General features: G+C 42.8%; 2 protein-coding genes across 2 annotated transcripts in view; one reads left to right on the top strand and one right to left on the bottom strand.

The window, feature by feature from the left end:
• Nucleotides 1-345: 345 nt before the first annotated feature.
• On the bottom strand, nt 346-3,231 carry LOC118785894 (toll-like receptor 13). The gene has a single exon (XM_036540841.1). The coding sequence runs from the start codon at nt 3,229-3,231 to the stop codon at nt 346-348; it is 2,886 nt and encodes a 961-aa protein (XP_036396734.1).
• A 7,930-nt stretch (nt 3,232-11,161) lies between these two features.
• Nucleotides 11,162-19,237, top strand: part of LOC118785518 (radixin-like) — a 34,432-nt gene continuing 26,356 nt past the window's right edge. The window contains exons 1-2 of the mRNA XM_036540230.1: nt 11,162-11,266; nt 17,206-17,291. Coding sequence (XP_036396123.1) covers nt 17,280-17,291 — 12 coding nt within the window. The 5' untranslated portion in view covers nt 11,162-11,266; nt 17,206-17,279. The remainder of the gene's footprint in view (nt 11,267-17,205; nt 17,292-19,237) is intronic.

The raw sequence follows: 19,237 nt of genomic DNA, 5'->3' as shown, positions 1-19,237 counted from the left end.
CTTACTTCATTGTATTACAGTTCCAAACAATATATGTTTAAGGAATTTTCCTGTCATACTTTTTGACCATATAAATTTCACTGTATTCATATATAGACATAAAAGACAACTCCACTCTGGTGACTTAAGAAGTCTTCAATGCAAGGCTTCAAGGCTGCCAACATAGTTAAAAAACCTCCTGGTATGTCACCCTTAAAATTTCTAAACAATTTAAATGAATGTAGAAGTATTGAAAGAGATCAGAATCAGGAGCAAACACTCAGGAGACTCAATGTAAACATAGTCAACTGCAAAAACTTTTCATGTGTGCAGAGTGTGACTACTTCTTAATGCATAAGTGTCCCTTCAATGCTCCAGCCCAGACAGGATTGCATTCTCTTCGTCAGGGCCTGCTCTGGTCTCCAGAGCCATCTTCAGTTTGTGCCAGAAGACTCTGGTGTCCTCCCCTGGCTTTGGCCAGCAGAGGTAGGTGCGCTTCTTCACCAACTTCCTCATCCTGTGGTAAGGGGAGAGCTGGCTGGCCGGAATGTCCTCCAGGAACACCAGGATCAGGACGTCTTTCCGTTCGTCAAAGAGCCGGAAGCTGGCCACCTGGATCTCTCTGGAGCACCAGTCGCTCTCCAGGTAGTGGCGGGTGATCACGCAGATGGTCTTGCGGCTGCCGTAGATGCCGTCCACTATGTTGTCCAGGATGGGCCTGCCTGGCTGGAAGTCCCGCTGATGCAAGCAGAGCTTCCAGCCCTGCTCGCCCTCCAGCTCGGGAAGCAGCTTCTCCAGGACCCATGGCTCATCGTGAAAATTGTAGGAGACAAAGGCATCGTACTGGAAGTGAGGCCTTTTATGCATCTTCTTCTGCCTATAGTCATAGAGGAAGGCTAGGAAGAGGTAATAGGCATAGATCACCTGCCAGCGCAGGAAGTGATAGAAGAAAGAGGCCAGCAGGGTCAGCAGGACCACAGTTGCCGTGCAGATGAAGCAGTACATCCCTATGTCCACCGTGCAGGAGTCCGTGTCCAGATCCACCAGCTTAGTCCCCCTCAGGTCGGGCGGGTAGTTGCAGGCGAACATGCTGGCGCTGACGACCTGGGTGCGGTTGTCCGTCTCCGCCCAGTTGATGAACCAGGCGTTGTTGCAGTCACAAGTGAATGCATTCTCTTCCAGGTTCAAGTAGGTAAGTGCGGGAAGGGAGCGGATTAATGTCTCGTTAATGACTGCCAGCTCATTCCTCCTCACCTGCAGGGACTGGACTTTGGAAAGGTTAGCATTGATCAGGAAGTCAAGGGACTGTAAGCGAGCCTTTGACAGGACCAACACAGTGAGGTCCGGGATTTTCTGCCACACCTGTGGAGTGAGGGCAGTGAACACGTTCTTGCTGATGTCCAGGTATGACAGGTGTGGTGTGTGGTTGAACGTATCCTGGTGCAGAAATTCAATGTTTCCATTTCCAATTTCAATGGTCTGCAGAGAACTCAGGCCATAGAGAAGATTGGACGGCACATTGCGCAATCCTTTATGGCCCTGGCTGTTGATTGACAGCGACATCAACGTCTTCAGCAGACGGAAGGGCGGATGATCTAATTTATCAGAGCTCTCATATGATATGTAGTTGGAGGACAGCTGCAGAACTTTTAAGTTACACAGTCCTGAGAAGATATTTTTTGCACTTATTGTAACTTGCGTGATCTTGTTTGATCCCAGATATAACTCTGTCAGGTTGTCTAATCCTATGAAAGCCTCATCTTCTATTCTAGAAATTTGATTATCCACAAGATCCAAGTACTGAAGGGAGCGTAAGCTTTGGAAGTCTCCTCCCTTGACAGCGCTCAGCTTGTTGGATCTCAGTTCCAGATGCTGCAGTTTTTGTAGGCCAGTTTTGAAAGCATCCATGACGCTCAGTATTTTGTTGCTCCCTAACTTCAACGTCTGCAGGTTTTGCAGGTCCCTGAAAAAACACCCACTGAGGGCAGATATGTGATTGCGAAACAGCTGGAGACGTGTGACCTGCGTAAGGTTGGCAAAGTCAGAGCATGACAGTTTACTGATGCTATTGTAAGTGAGATCTAAGGACCCCAGGGTGGTGAGATTCTGAACGGCCCTCGGGACCAGCCTGAGTTTGTTGTAAGCAAGACGGAGGGTGGCCAGCTGCACAAAAGGCCTGAACGTGAACTGCGATACGTCATGGATACAGTTGGAAGACAGATCCAGCTCATTCACGAGGGAGCACGGCCGGAACAGCTGGTCGTTGACAGATGTCAGGTTGTTGTTCTTGAGGCGAACAACTCTCAGACTAGGTATCTGGCAGGCGTCCTTCAAGAGGCTTTCAATCCTCAGATGCTTCATGTCATATAGCCTCAGGTTTTGCAAGGAGAGGCTGAAGCTGCGAAATATTTTGGCTGCATCCTGCTCTGAGATATGGAGGCCACTCACGTTGAGCCTGTTCACATTACGTAGGAATGACCTGTCCCCCACGTCCCACTGCATGTGTCCATTACCACCACAGTAGGAGATGTCCAAAGTCTCAAGACGAGGAAGAATGTCTTCTGTGATCTGGAATATTTCTAGTGGATTCCAGGATAAATCCAGCAATTTTAGTACCAGTGATGTGTTACATACTTCTTGGGACCGGAAAGTAGAAATTCTGTTGCTTCCGATGTACAGCTCTTGTAAGGCAGGTAATTTTAGGATGGGATGCACACTCTCTATATGCTGAAACTTATTTCCAGTTAAGTTCACTGTCTCTAAATTGAAAAGTGAGCAAAAGGCCGAAGACTCAATGCTGCTAATGTGATTATTGTCCAGTCGTAGGGTCTTGAGGTTGACAAGGCCCTGAAAATTGTTGTTTGAGATAGTTCTCAGGTTGTTGTGGGCTAGATTTAGCTTACACAAAGCCGTCAGTTCTCTGAAAGCTCCAGCTTCCATATGAGAAATCTGGTTGTTGGATACATTTAAATTTTTGAGGTTTGTGAGATTTTTGAAATCCCCCACCTTGATTTGTGAGATGTAATTGAAAGAAATGTCTAAGGTCACTGCATTGGGTGGTATGGGAAATGGAACAGCATGGAAATTCATCTTGAAACAAAGCACAGTGGGTGTAAAGAACAGGACCGTGTTGTTCAAAGAACGACGAATGGTGCAGTTTTTAAGAGAGTACCCCACTGTTGGATCTATATAAACCCAGGGAAGCCACACAAAGCATAGCAATATCAGAGAGAACCAGGTGCTCCCTTCCATATTTTCTTTCTCTCTGTTGGAGAATCCTTATAAAAATAATATATGTCAAAGCATTTATTTTGTTCATTAGAGGGTATGTTGTAAAGTATTTTATCCAATGTTTCCAATGTTTTATCGCTAATTAAATGAATGTAGGACAATTGGACAATGTTGGACAATTATACATTAACAAAATAATTTAACATTTTTAAATTAAAAATATAATGAACGTTTTCACATATATTGATTCTTCAGATGGTTCTCTCAGGTATCAGAGCCACACTTATATTATGTTTAACAGTCTGGGATTTTGGCAGTGACTTTTGCAAGCCTTCTGGCACATCCTTACTGTTGAAATGATGATGAAACAGTGGATTTCCATGAGGTTACTGTGATTTTGAAATGTTTCATTTCATGTTTGATCTGCAAACAAAAGAAAAAATGGCATATTTTTAGAAACTTAAAGAGATAGTGTATCAAATTTTGTTTAGTAGATGAAACATCACAAGTACAGACATTCATGTTAATCACTTTTTATTGTGATATTATTAAAAACACACACCTCTTTTAAACACTATGCAAGAATAGTATGTGGAAGCAATGTGCTGTTATGGTTAAGAAATTTAACTTGAGGTTGTGGATCAGTAGGGGGTTGTGAATGTGGCATTGCTGTTGCACTGTTGAACATGGAATGTTACCAGGATTACATCAAATATTAGCTGTATAAATGTACAGTATGCCAAGCATAGTTTTACAATTTTATAATGGATCCATACTCAAAGTTTGAATGCTTGACTGGTTTATGGAATATTTGACAAATGGCAAAGTATTCTTGCTAATTTCCTGTTTATTTTATTTATTTATTGAGCATGACTCTGTGTAAGATCATATTTTCTACAAAAGTGAGACATACATTAGACTGCATTCCTGGAAAGCTTGTTGCAAACTATAGTGAATCCTATTTCCCCATAGACACAATGTTATACTGAACAAGCCAAGATAAACCAGATAAATATGGGATTAGGTCAAATATTTACATGTATGTATTTTCACTGGAAATTTATCTCTAAGATGAAATGTATTAAGACATGAAAGACAGCATAAATATTGGGCATCAGTGAGAGATTGACAGGACGCAGAGTAAAGAAAGATGCGTGATCAAAGTGAAAGAGGAAGCTCATACACAAAGGGTAAAATAGATCTATCTGCGCTTCATTGGTTTAAATAGAACCATCACAGGGTATTGCCATTGGGGGTTGTCTTGCTGGCCCACTTTCTGACACTTGCTCTCGCTGTCATCATTAACGTCGTAAATGCAGATCATCAAAACTAGATCATCGCGAAACAATATGAACATATTATAGGCTTTTGACCTTGATGGCCATTGCATTTGAGGAAAAAATTGGCAGATTCAAAAGGGGAAATTTAATTTAAATCAATGAACAGATGATGAAGTGCTGTTGTTTGTTGCTTAGCTATTTCCTGGTTTTATATAGTCACGATGGACACATTATGCATACATAATATCCTGAAAGTGTTGGCTGTCTTGTTTTGCTTGAAAATCTTTATCACATCTGAACTTAACCCCACATGCTAATCAAATGCATCAATAACATAACATCATAATGAAACCTTTAAATTACATTTTAGTCTTACAGGCTGCAGAGGAGGCCTACTGTATATCATGCCCTCTTCATTTGTTTTAGACTAAAGGACACCTGTTCTACATTCATCACAGAGGAAGAGTATACAGCCCTATTTCCTACTAAAACTTTCATGTACCTTCCCGTTTGCATGACACCAATTCAAAAATGCATTTGTCTATCAGCATGTGAGCTCCAATGCTCTATTTCTGAATCAAACCTAATTAAACTGGAGCTCAGTGGGGTCAAAAACTAGCACACACATTGAGAAAAGTGCTGCAGAGAAAGACAAGCGTGTAGCTATTTGCTTAAAGAGTGTAATACATACCTGATACTCTGAGTCAGAGAAGGACTGTTACGGTTGACTGTAACATGCACTTGCCATGCCCTGTGCTCTCTCATTGCTGACTGGCTGCAATTGGCTGTGAGACACTCTGGTTTTTATGAAGTATCAGCAAAAGGAAGTAATGAGAAGGCGTGCCATAGGCTGAACCCAAAAGCACTTAAATTAGGTTATTTTCAGATTTTTAGACAAAATGGCTGTGCATATATCTTTACAGGAGTTACCTAATCCTGTATGAGTGCTCAAGGCTACAGCCTAATGTATAGTAAGTGCAAGAGAGGACCCGCAGGCCAATCAAAAGAGGATGTTTTTTAATCTTAAAATGATTGCAAAACTAATATAAATTTATAAGGTTTCATACAAATGGTATTAGCTGCTTTTTTCCAAACATTGAGGTCAACACAGGTTTAAATTTATGTGAAAACATGGTAATCAAAATACAATGACAATAAAAGGAAGTCATTATAAATATGTCAAAATGCATATTAAATATTGGTTAAATATATAAGTTATCCTCTTTCCTAAAAGTAATTTCTTACCTACAATGTAGAATGTAAAACATACAGTGAAACTGAACCTTTTGTAAATTTTGTAATACGTACTAAAACATTTTATATAATTTTGTCTTGAGCCACAGAATGCCTCTGGAGGCTCCCTGTTGTAGCTTCCCATTTTTTGCTTTCATAACCCAGAATTTGGCTACAGTTCTTAGATGACAGTGCTGTCACATGACAGTATGTGTGAACAATACGTGAACTGCTTCCCCATTGTGGTCTCGTTCTTAAAGCCATAGTCCAGGCAACTACATATATCTGCTGTGAAGAATATGTGGGAAGTGAGCTGAAATTGGACAGTGCATGTCAACATGTGCATGTCAGTCTGAAAAATAGAATGCAGTATACAGTATATACTTGTGTAGTACGCAGTACACAGTATGCAGTAGGCGGTTTCGAATACAGCCACTGCGATTCCTGCAGTGTACTTTTTGCGTCATGTCCTGCCTCCTGCAACCTCTACCCAGGTGCCGCCCCTCACCTAAGTTCTGCAGCTGCTGTTGTAAATGCCTTCCAAAGAAGGGAGGCTGCTGTTGGTCATTTTTTGAGCAGATTTAACCACTCTTTGCAGCGGCTTCTTGTCAGCCACAGAGCAGTTGCCGTACCAGACAGTTATAGAGGATGTCAGGACGCTCTCCACCACACACTGGTAAAAGGAAGTCAGCACAGCAGCACTGAGACCGGCCTGCTTCAGCTTCCTCATAAAATACAGGCATTGGGGAGCCTTCTTAATGATGCTGGCTGTGTTCGTGGCCCATGTAAGGTCATTGGATATATGCAGACCCAAGTATTTAGCTGTGCTCACCAGCTCCACAGCTTCTCCTCCAATGAAGAGGGGAGGAAGGGTGTCAGCTCTCCTCCTCTCCCTCACACACCGGGGTCAACCGAACCTGGGGGGTCCCTCGTACGGCTCACACACACTGGGCACGCAGGGGAATGCGTGAGGGACGCCATGGTGCGTGAAGCGCATGGGTGCGCTTCCCAAAGGGGAGGGCAGTGTGACGGAGTGCCGTCACTACGGTTGGGTATGTGCTCTGACTGCCATACCAATGAACATTGCATCACCATACCAATGAGCATTGCATCGTGGTCAAAGTCACATGTTTGGTACCCCCTAGACCTGGGTTCGAGGCCAGGTGGGGTGACTGCTCTCACCCTTTGCTACACATATATTTTACAATGTAAGACATTTACATTTTACATATTTGAGAACTTGTTACATTTTTAACATACTGTAAAATTTATAACATACTGTATTTTGACATTAAAGTGGACGATGAGGAGAGCACTACATGTTAAAAAAAAAAAAAAAAACAACAACAATATATAAATGTGTAGATAATTTGAGTTAGTGACCCTTTTAGCTTTACTGTGGATATCTGGATTAAGGAGCTGTAAAAAAGAGAAGAGACTCACCCTGGACCATGCTGTAAATAGCCAAAAGCAGACAGAGATCTGCATGAAACAGGAAACAACACTGGGGAACTTACAATCCTCCCATAAACTGGTAAAAAATAAACCAACATATGGACATATGGCGCAATTTGGTAATATTGTGCCAGCTGAGATCCCCTGCCTTTTTGTAGCCATCCTGATAGAAAATGTCACTTAAAACAGTTGGGGGAAGACATAGCATAGTCCAGTTTTCAGTTAAAATGAGATGGAAATGGAAATTAAGTAAGATGAGGGAAAAGTTAAATTGGATGTACTATGGTTAGACAGTGGAGCTATGAATGGGATTTGGTGTAAAATTTAAAGAAAGACTCTCAAAATGTGGAATGCTGTACGCATATTACAGAAGTAAGCAAAGGGTCTCCACAGTCTCAGGAGATATATAACAGTGAAAACAATACAGAGATCAGGTTAGAGAGGCAGCTGCTGAAGGCATTTATGGATGAATACGGGTCAACAGGACCAGAAGAGATATCCTTAAAAGGCTTCATAACGTGCACCTAATGTGCATAATGTGAGCCATTATTAACATTGGATAGGGTTTAAGGAGGCCAGGTGGAACAAGTTTTGCATCTGCACAATTTATGCTTTCAGAACAGGCCTTCACGGTTACACAATTGTCGCTGGGTGATGGGGGTGGCCACCATGCCAGCTGGTGATTGGACAAGAGTGCAGACTCCAGATGGTGTGTTTAGCCAGCAGCCGATACTCTTTCCTTCCCTGGTGTTCCTGGTAACAGCGTGAAAACTACATATCCAAAACAAACCACGTCCTGCTTAGAGGCAGTTTAACAGCATGCTGTAGGGCTGTAAGGCACCAAACACCACAAAAGTAGCACCCAGGCTTCTCCATCCACAGTACTGGTACTACTGGCTGTCTTCCTTAAATGCGATTTGAGTACTGTTAGTTGAAAACAATGTACACTGTGTACTGCACTGTACACAAAACAAAGTACCAATTTTAGAAACTGTACTTTACTAAAGCATTGATAACTAATTTTTGGGAGGCTTTTGGGGGGTGACTTGTTACTTCACTGTGTTCAAATATCCACACACTTTTTTTGGTTTAGATTTTAGGTGTTTAAGATCTTGGTTTACTTCTCTGCATTTGCGGGGTTTTTTATGCATCCTCTGTTAACACAGTGTACAACGTGCCGCTCCATATAATTGACACACATCCCTTACCAACATGCTAACCCCTAATTTGAGTTCAGTTGATGAACAGCTTTAGGATATGGCACTGCAAAATGAGGATGTTCAGCACAGTGAGGCCGAAACAGAGAACACAGTGACACATTTAAGAAACAGAAAGAGTAAAAAGGAGAAAGAGAAAGTCTAAGAGTGAGAGGAAGTTAAACTCCACTCTTCTCTTTCTGTCAAGATAGTTCCCTGAGTTACCTCAGTTACTCAATTCCCCAAGTTACTAATGATAAAGTAAATTAGCTCAAATGTACTTTTTAAATCTTGTTTCTGGAAACAACCAGCAGCTGGATGCCGAGATAAACTATTTTCAATGAGTCTATTTTTGCAATAATATTCCTCCTGTAGCAGATGCCTTCTGCAGTGGACATCCTTAAAGTATCTGATGCAATTAACAGTTGCTTATGGAGCATTACCTGCTCCATGATTAAATACGATACACAGCCCTAAGGACACGCCAGCACTGTGATACAGCCCCACTGATAGCAGTGTGATAGAGCACTACATACAGAGCAAAATACAATACACTGACAGTGAAACGCAACACCCTGAACAGAAACAAACATAAAACAGTGATTAACTGCAAAATTCAGTGACACAAATGACCGACAGCAAAAAGCACATTATTTGTGCGCCTGTTGAAATGTATTGTGTATTTGAGCATTTTTTTTATTTATGTATATAATTTCTGTTTCACGGATGTGTATGCATTTTGTTTAATTGTGGTATGGTTAAACACTCTGTTAACGATAGCAAATAACATTGTTTAAAGTTATTTCCCCGTATGATGTAACAGCACATGACCAGTAGATGGCGACATACATTGGTAGCAAAGAATTAACTGCGAATTTACAGCATCTCGAGTGTGTCCCTGCTTCACAGATGTAGACCTGCTAGAAAATCCTCTACCACCCATTCCAGCATCTTTAGGTTCACTAGTCCTGCATCTGCAGAAAGTCGTGTTCTGGCAAACCACCCACCTCAATGAATATGAATTTCCTTGCTCCAGTAACAGGTAAATGATCCTAAATTCTGTATATTTGCACAGTTCCATCTTACCCTGTAAATTGTTGTGCCAGTATGGGGATGTTGAGGACATGGGCTTCAGTTTGTTTTGAAAAGTGCTGGGGACAATGACGAGTTTGACGTGTTCACATCTTTTTAAAGTGGTGGGGACGAAATGGGCCACGACAAAAAGTGATAGGGGCATGTCCCCAGCATCCCCAGCGTAAATGGCACCTATGGCTGGGGATGTGCAGTATTGTTTGAGCAATGGAGGTTACATTTTATGACACTGGGTTTAACAGAGCCCGGGCTACCACTCAGCTGAGAGTGATGTCTGCACTCTGGGACATCTTGTTTGTGTCAACCATTTGAATGAGACAGGCATGTCAGAAACCTGAATAATGACTGGGACTGCAGGGGGCATGAGTGAGTGAAGGCCAGTGTGTTGGAAGGAGTGGTTGAGTAAGTAAATGGATGATTGTGCATTAATTTGGCAAACGTGAGATAATGGGTAATTAGTAGGGTGAATGTGAGGATGAATGAGCGTGCACGTTTGTGCTAGTAGCATGAGTGAGTGAATGAATGAGTGTGCTGGTGACCCAGCTCCATAAGGGTGGAATGGACCTAGAATACAGTGTTACACAACCTGAACTTGCACAATATGTATGTGTGTGTGTGTGTGTGTGTGTGTGTGTGTGTGTGTGTGTGTGTGTGAGAGAGAGAGAGAGAGAGAGAGAGAGAGAGGGATCCTCTGTAACGCCCCCTACAACTAGTATCTGTGATTTCAGTGACTTATACATCTTACCATCTTGGCATGTGTTCTTGGTAACGAGCTCAAGTGTCAGTTGTATTACCTTTGCTGGAATTACAGGATGCCAGTTGTCCCTGTACTGGTCAAGAGTGGACAGTCAAAGGCACACATCTTATATGCCCAGGCCAATATAACACTTCAATATTTGTCTCAGTGAGACTTTAAACTTGATGAGCATGCAGGTATGCAGCTCTGGTTGACTGCTACAGCATCGATGATGACTGCTCTCCTACTTTTGAGTCCACTGTCAAGAAAGATCTTATAAGGTCCTTATAGCTTGATGCAAACTTAGTAGCTCCTCTTAATGCTCCATTTATTTGATGCTACAATTATTTTAAAATGTTAAAATTATTTACTAGTTTTAACAAGTATTTTCACATAAAATATACAAACGCATGCGACGTTTTGCATAGTTAGAATAACGTGAAATCATAAAATCGAATACAAAGTGTAATGAGATACGACTGTACTTATTTTTACAGTAAGTAGATTGCGTTTTTGTTAACAAAACGTGGTTGTCCATATGTCAAACGTGACAACACACAACATACTGTACTGTACCCCGCTCAATTTCACCGCAACACCCAAAAAGATAACAAACCCCAATGTGTTTCTGAAGTTTTGAGGAGTTACTTTAATCGGACAGCGAGACATTTATTTAGATACTGACGTCAAAATGTTGTGACATCAGATGGTAGACTGCAGCCAAGTTTGCCACTTGCCCGCAGGGCACATGTGTATTACCAAAAGTGCTCCGATGTTGAGCTTGAAAGAAGATTGCACTTGGCGACTCTCTCCCCCTTCAGTCTCACATTTGAACCACGCCTCGTGCACAGTCTGACGGCCATATTGTCGGCGTTTGCCTCACTCCTAGTGGTGGAACTCACTGTTTTCTTTTTTTGTATACATCATTATCAATACGCTGTCCCAGAGGTCCGGCCGGGCATAGCGGCAGAGGAAATTTTGTCTTCCGTTTTTTGGATCTATCAAGAACCCAATTTTCCATAGTGATCATAATTCGTTCCCAAGGAGCAATTATTCCATCTGCGGTGAGTTTCTCTGCTTATAAGGTGCCCGTCCTTGGCCGTTTCAACTAAGCCGCTAAGAGATAGGGGATTTTCTGTACGCTCTATTCCGACCTGTTCTCGTAGTTTGCAGGCCCACCGCTTTAAAAACTATTTTTGGAACATTGCATTGGGGCAAATCGCTATTATTAACCCAGTTTATTTCCAAATTGGTGTGCATTTGTAAATATGCCACCAGAGAATGTGAAGTAGCTTATCAAGGACGGGGAAAATGTATGAGGCTATGGAAAACAATGTACCTGCACTTTACAAAACTATTTTAGAATTGGTTAACGTGTACAATATGCAATATCCTCAAAGAAAATCTGAATTTTGCGAGGGCAGTGTAAATATATTAAGGATTACTGAGCTCTGCAGCAAACACGAAGTTATGGTTGTCGCTAGCGGTACCTGCACCTTTCGCTACAGAAACGGCTCTGGGCTCTGGTTCTGGAGTTTTAACTCTGTTATAAAGCATGGAAATCGCAGAAATGTAGCCGTCGGGTAAGTAACGCTGCCTTGGTCGGTGTTCCCACTGGATCGACTAACCGCTAACCCCCATTCATTTGCAACTTTTCCTCTGTGTATTACAACCTGTCATTCACAGTCCGCTTAAATGGGCCGCTGTGCAATCGAACGTGCGCGTGCGTCGAAACCTATAACATGCAATTCGTTAACAGGGGGATTTAATATATTACGTGCAGATGCCCATTTGGTTTCGTTACAGTGTGGCCTTGCCATTTCTCTGATTGAGCCGACGACTGTAGCAATATTTATCGTTATTGCCAGGTGATGTAACAAGTTAGACTACATTATTGTATATTCTGCCACAACTTGGTTATCAATCGTGGAGGCATGCTTTTTACTGACTAAAGTTTACATTGAACACGTTGCACGAACAGTATTTTCTGTAGCGGTTTGTAGGTTCTTTGAAGCATAGCACCATTTTAAATAGATATTGTCGTTCAGTTATAACTCGAAAAAACATCTGTCATAGGATGGCTCAACGCCTTTTTAACGTAATATTTAACGCAGTTACCCCAGACTTCGCTCCTGGGAATTACATGCAGGGTGATTTAGGTCAGGTCATTATTGGCCACGAAACTGCCCTCTGACAACAGGCAGACTTGGGATGTCAAATTGCAGCAGAGCGCCTAGAGTAGGAGGTTTATATACATCTGCGGTCTCAATGAGTATACCAGTGCCTGGTGAGTTCTGGGGGTGACTATTTCTGGTTGGCTTCTGTCTCAGTCAAACTGCCTTTATGTGCCCTCCCCCTAGAAATTGTCGATTCGACGTTGCTTCGGCGTGCGTCTCGCTGAGTGGGTCCAGTGGCTGTCAGCAAATACTAGAGTAGCCTCATTTACAAATGAAGTAGTTTTAATAGAAACCTGTAAGAGAGAGATACGATCCCTCTGTGTCGGTGTCATATGTCTTCCAGCCGGAGAGTGTGCATTGAATAAGGGGATACCTGTGTTCACATAGAGACCTGGTACCTCAATATAAAGGTTGCACAGCAATTTGTCTTTTGAGTATGTAATGATGGTGTGGTGCCCAATGAACACACCATGCAGCCTGTTGCAGAATGAAACAATACCTAAAGCATCCAAAAAGCAACAGTTGCACGCATACAGATATGTGGACAGCTTGAACAACTAAGCACACTTACCCCAAAATCCAAACAAGCCAATCCAAACAAGCCAAAAAAATATATATCACAAGACTCAATCCAACCATGCCAAGAGAACAGACAGAAATATGTTCATGCCTGCACAGTTTTATAAATCATTTAACTTTTATTGATAGTGTAAATGTCTCTTACTTGGTTTAATTTCAGAAGTCATGAAAGCAATGTAAAGGGAAGAAGAAGAACATGTTCAGTGCTTCCCCTGTGCAAAGTCTTCCTCTTTAGAATGCCACCGGAGGACCAAGGTCTGGGACCTGAGAGTAGTTTGCTTAGGGAAATAGCACAGCAATGCCTGCCTGCCATGTATCTCTGCTTCTCCGGCATTGCAGTTTTTTTTATGATCAGATATTCTATCCATGTTGGTTTTTTGCCAGGCGTCTCTGGCAAATATTGTTAGCTGTGGGAGTTGTTTGCTTCTGTTTGCAATATTGAAACAGCTTGACTGTGGCTACAATTGCCATGGACATGATGCTTTATAGTAAGACTTGCACAGTAGCCGTTTTTAGTGAGTTTTCCCAGCCTTACATCATGGGGGGTTTCATATGGGCACTTCTGTCGTTGCTGTTTTGTTGATTAGTAGATGCTGCCTTAGAAGAGTTCGGCGCTGATTCCGACATCCCAGAATCCCCCCTTCCTCTGTTCTTGATTGCAGCTCCTCTCTCGGCAGCATTAATTCTTACCCCCTCTTCCATAACCAATTGCCACCCCTTACCACTGCTTCTTGTGCGCTGTTCATTGTTCGAGGTGACGCTTGATCACTAAGTCTGACATCCTCGAGCAATGGGGTTGGTGGATGTGCCACAGATCCCCAGCAGCAAGTCCCAGACTTCCACTGGGAAACCCTTTGCTCTCCATTCTGTAGCTCCATACGTTACTCTCAGGCCTTGTCAACAGCATCCTCCCTTGGCACCGTTGTGCCTGTTAAGCTAGATAGACTGTCCTGGACCGTAATACCCATGTCTTTTCTTAAGCTGGGGGTGATGTTAAGTTAAGTTTCTACTGGGAATATAGGTCACTGAGAAAGATCTACCAATATTGTCTGGTCTCTCAATATTTTGTTGTCCCACACTGAGTTTACTGTTTTTCTCCGATTGTTTCTTTTGAGAAAGTAATGTTTTTTCCTTGGAATTACTATTTAACTGCCTGGCAGTTTACTGATTTTAGATGCTGAGCATTTTAACTCTTGATCATGGTGGCAGGGATGGCTTCCCAGCCTGAGGGTAACCTTGTCTTTAGGGCTGCAATGATTATGCAGACTTCACCATTATTTGAAAATAACGACATTTTGATATGAATTTTACACTTTCCAAACAGTGACAGAATGTTAAGATGGTCGACACAGTTCTCTGCTTCAATATAATTATAAAATGTCTGTCCTCTTTTTAGCACAGGTCCTGCCTCTGATATAGTTATAAGGGGATTCTGTTTGTCATTTCCACTTTTAATTTTGCTCACTTTTTAAACACCTCACTTAGGGCCAAGGTTAGGACAGCCAACTGCGGAAGTCCTTTCCCATATAAATGGTTATTACGTTTGTAAAATTACAAAAATTTCTTTTCCAGTTTGCTACAATCATGTTGGACATCCAGTCATTTCTAGCACATCTAGCTCCTCTACTGCTGTACATAGTACCTCTTTCAAGATTTCAGCCAAACACCTTTTCTAAATGTTTATAGCATAGATCAGAGATCAATATCATGAATTGCATGATATCTTGAAACAGTCGTTTTTATAGATTTTTGAAGATGATCATTAGCTTTAATGGCAATACCCTGAGGGTTATCCATAAAATTTCATTAATGTTGAGTGGAGATGAGATGATTCAAAATCATCAACCGAAACAGGTGCCACAAGCCAGCACCAAATTCTGGGGACCGGAAGGTGTGCAGTTTTCCAACTAGCAGTGCCTGTAATTGAATTGCTGTTGAATCCATTTTGTAATTGAGGGATTTGGTTTAATCTCTTTGTGTGCTCCTAAGAAGATGAAAAAAAACTTGACTACAGAGACGACAGTGTCTGCATACCTAGCACCTCCACCCTATTGCATGGTGTTTTCCTGTGTCCTGGGCAGAGGGTTTGGACGAGTGTAATCACAGAGGAGACCGTTGTGGTTTAGAATGGAATTTTTTGTGTTTGTCTGTTGACATTCCTCCTTTAGCCTATGTGTGCAGCTGGTGTATTGCCCTGTTCCTGCAGTGTTCGGTGTGTCACCGTGCAAGCCTATCTTGCACTGATTCGGGATATTGTTCTCGCGCAGCGGAATGTTGTTACGGCATTGTTCTGTTCATTTTTTTCCCCAATATGCCGATGTGTTGAAGAAAGGTTTTGTGAAGGCAGATTGGTGTTATTGCTGGAAAAATCAGAGCAGCAAAACCCAGTAGATGCATTCACGATCATGCTTTGTACATGCTCTGCTCCATGTGTTCCCCAGCAAGTGAGTTGTTCTTTTATCCTGTTACAGCCCACAGCTAAATGTCAACAACTGTAGACCAATCGCAAGTGATTAGGCTGTTTCATTAATCCGTTCATCTGTTTAAACATAAGGTCAATTCTAGCAATTGCTAGATAAGCAAAAATTAATATTATAATAAATTATAATCCTGACAGTAATATATGGGTATTGGATAAATTCATGGAGTATAGGCTTAATCCAGAACCCCACAGATTGCAAGCTAGCAAAACTCCTCAGAACGCTGAGTGCTGCTGATCATGTTCACACAAGGCAGGTCTCTCTAGACCTGGCATGTTCCAAATAAGCATTTTGTGAATGTACTGAGTCACCCCAGAAGCAGGCAAAATGGGGGAAATGGAGGAATGATACATTTCAAACAGGCTGGCTAGAGGGGGGATCCTGGCCTGGAAACGAAGGGTTTAAGATGGTGAAACGAGCTGCTCATCAATATGCAGCCTCTCAGAGTCTGAGGGTTACTCGCCAGTGTTACAAAACCTCTACATTAATTAGATACTTGAGTGCTGTCGCTCATGGCGCAGCTCTGAAAAGGAGAAGAGGCAGAGACTTGTAGCACTGTAATCGCTAAAGCAATAGAGGCCAAACCGTGGAGATGACAGAGAACAAGGCAGAGAATTAGCCAGTCAGTCTTGTGCAAGCTGAGCTTGTCAGGTTCTTTAAGGGAACGGAAAGCCCTGCTCTGCAATGTCTAAACTTTGACGCCTTACAGCGGAGCACCAAGGCTGCATGAGTGATGAAGTTTGGGCAGAAATGCCTGATGCCTCTGCTTTTACACTGCTGGAAGGCACAGTTGATGTTTGGGATGGCGAACCTAATGTGTCTGTAGTCATGGATTACTCCACAGTTATACGCAACAGCAAGCAACTCATCACATCACCGAGGCCATGTATCCTGAACTCATCAGTCAGGGGTCATGATCATTTGGGAGCTATCCATAAGCCAAAAAACACACCTAATCAACAAATGAAGTACTGTGGGTTGAGGTGCATCATGGGAAATGTAGTACACTGACAGCCATCTCTAGGATGATTTTGGTAGTAGTTTGTTATATCAATGTAGTAATATCACTGTAGAGGAGGATAAATGCTTACCACTTTATGCATGTCAGGAGTTAGCATGATTGAGAATGGCTCTCTAGCTCATTGCATTTGTACCTACCAATGCATATTTCCTCTCTTGGCCTTTGTGTCCACCTGCATTGGATTTTGGCTCTGATTGTGATTATGAGGAGCTCTTGAAAAGTCACACAGTATGGAGGACTACATCATTTGTGCAATAAAAGGTATAAATTGGAAGCTCTTTGAAATCCATAGGACAGCTACAAGACCAGACTGAACTTTCTTTTGAGTCTAATAAGCTGCCTATGGGGAAAGAACTACCTGCGTTAGTCAGACCTGCAGAAATGCTCATTTTCTGATGCTAACTAAAAACACTTATGCTCATTCTTCACACTTTTTGTGTGTGTGTCCTGTGTCTGGCACTCAGTGTCCATTAAGGGCACTTGAAGGTTGATAGAGTGCAATACAGCGTTCCTGCTTTTTCACTAATCACAGAAGCGGCAACAGAATTATGGGAATTATCTTAAGAAAGGAAATTTCTTTTGTGAACTCAACTGTGCGTTTCTGGCACACAGAAAGTGAGGATTATTTTTCATCTCAAAGTGTTTGCTGTTTTCATCACTGTCATGAAAGTGTGGGGTATAACCTTGGGAAAGTGACTTATTTTCTTGCGAAAAGCATTTTTGTGAGTTTTGCTGTTCTTTCTCAGGTGCTGAAAGCCAAGACGGAGGACGAGTTCTTTTTATTCCGCAGAGATAGGGGAAGGGTGGAGAGGAGAGGAAGATGCCGAAACCGGTAAGATCCCCCTGTGTCTTAAACTACTCCTCAAACTGCGTGGAACGGAAATATTTTCTCCACAGAGCAGAAATGTATAGAGATCTATATGTGTGTTAGTTATTGAGTGGGAACTATGACAGACAGTGAAAATTTAAGGAAAATGAAATTTCCATGGGTTGAAGAGAGTTCTAACTTTTGATAATGTAGCTGAGTTAAAAATGTGATAAAGTAAAATTAAATGAGTAAATAATAGCATTTCATTTATTTGTAGTTGTAGTGATTTTCTGGTTTTCTTTTCCATGTAGCTCTTAATGACCTGCTGGCTGCATTAATTACAGTGTGTTAGAGAGCTATTCTCAGGGCCTCTCAGCAGCCCCTGGGAATAATATGCAGGGTCTGCTGGCTTGCAGCCTGTGAGAGTGTGCATGGAGGTGTACATAAGTCTGCTCTGTGAAACAGTAGCAATACCATAGCTCTGTCATTTACTAGCTGCGTCAATGAAGTGATCAATACTGTACAATGCCATTATCATGCTCTGTGTGCCTCTCCTGTCATTACATCACATTACATTACACTACATTGCATTACATTACATGTATTTAGCAGACACTGTTATCCAGAACAACTACCAGCACAATAGAACATAAGTATGTCCAATCAAGGTAAATGAGCAACAGTGTCAGACCAGGCTCACAACACTCCCAGACCAGTGAGTGTGACCATAACACCATTCAAGCCCGAACTACAAGTTAACATGCACAACCAGCCTAGACAACGGAAGCCAAGTACACTAGAACACAGAATCCAGAATACATCGCAATACTACATGTAAAATAAACATCAGTAGCAGGTGGGGATTGAGGTGGAACTGAGATGCAGTCTGAAGAGGTGGGTCTTCAGTCTGCAATGGAAGATGGCCAGGGATTCCACTGTCCTGACCTCTGTGGGGAGTTCATTCCACCACTGAGGGACCAGTACAGACAGGGATCGTGCCTGAGATCAATTCTGGCAATCCTTTTTTTACATGTTAGAACCCGCCTTATGTTTGATGCTTGTTTTGCATTGGCATCTACAGAATCCCACAGATGTGTTTTTTTTATTATTTGTATCTTACTGAAGTAATTCAGGTATATGCTGGCCCTCGCTCTCTTTGGTCTGACTCAGTGCGTACTGTGAGGGTGTTGTCGGGATGTTGGCTGAGAGGGTGGTGACAGGGCGGTGCACGCTGGCCACATTGCCTGGAGACAGGGCCTGCCTGCACTCTGACTATGCGCAGGTGAGGAATCGTCCAATCTCTCCACCCCCCCCGTCCCATGTGAGAGGGTAATCAGCCGGATGGACAGCTGCTCCGAGCCAGGAAGGATTACCCGTCCCTCAGTGACTGGAAGAGGACAGTCATGCTGGGGGGGGGGGGGGGGGGGATAAAGCTGCGAGTCGGAGGCCTTTGCGCTAAATTCCCTGTAAACGGCTTAGGAACAGCTGTACGTGCAGTCAGGGGGTGTCTGACCCGGGAATTGTCCCGAAAAAGAAAACAAACAAAGCCTGTGTCTGAACGCGCAGCGCTGGCTGCTGAATGCTCCTGTCAGAGTCGTTTCCAGCTCTCGCCCCCTCTCCCAGCTGCAAGGACAGATTCACAGAATCGCACGCAAACGCAGCCAGCCGCCTCCCCGCGCGTCCGATGGCAGGGGTGGCTTAATGTCAACCTGTCTGTACTTCAGTGTATGCTAATCTGTCCCTGAGCGCATGCATGCTGTTAGCTCCCTCAATGAAAGCCCTTAGAAAGACTATCTCAGATGTGTCCTTTTGGCTGTTTAAAACGGCACGATTAAAGGATGTCTGGTCACGTTTAGTCTTTGTGTGTGATTAGTACGTTACTGTGGTGTTTACGCCAGCGTGCGCTTCATGGTGAGCGCAGAAGCTTGGGACACGTGCATGCAGGACTGCGTGTACAGAGCGCACTCTGC

This window comes from Megalops cyprinoides, chromosome 11 (genome assembly GCF_013368585.1).
Source record: "Megalops cyprinoides isolate fMegCyp1 chromosome 11, fMegCyp1.pri, whole genome shotgun sequence".
In the NCBI taxonomy this organism is placed as follows: domain Eukaryota; kingdom Metazoa; phylum Chordata; class Actinopteri; order Elopiformes; family Megalopidae; genus Megalops; species Megalops cyprinoides.
This window is presented reverse-complemented; position numbering and strand designations above follow the sequence as displayed.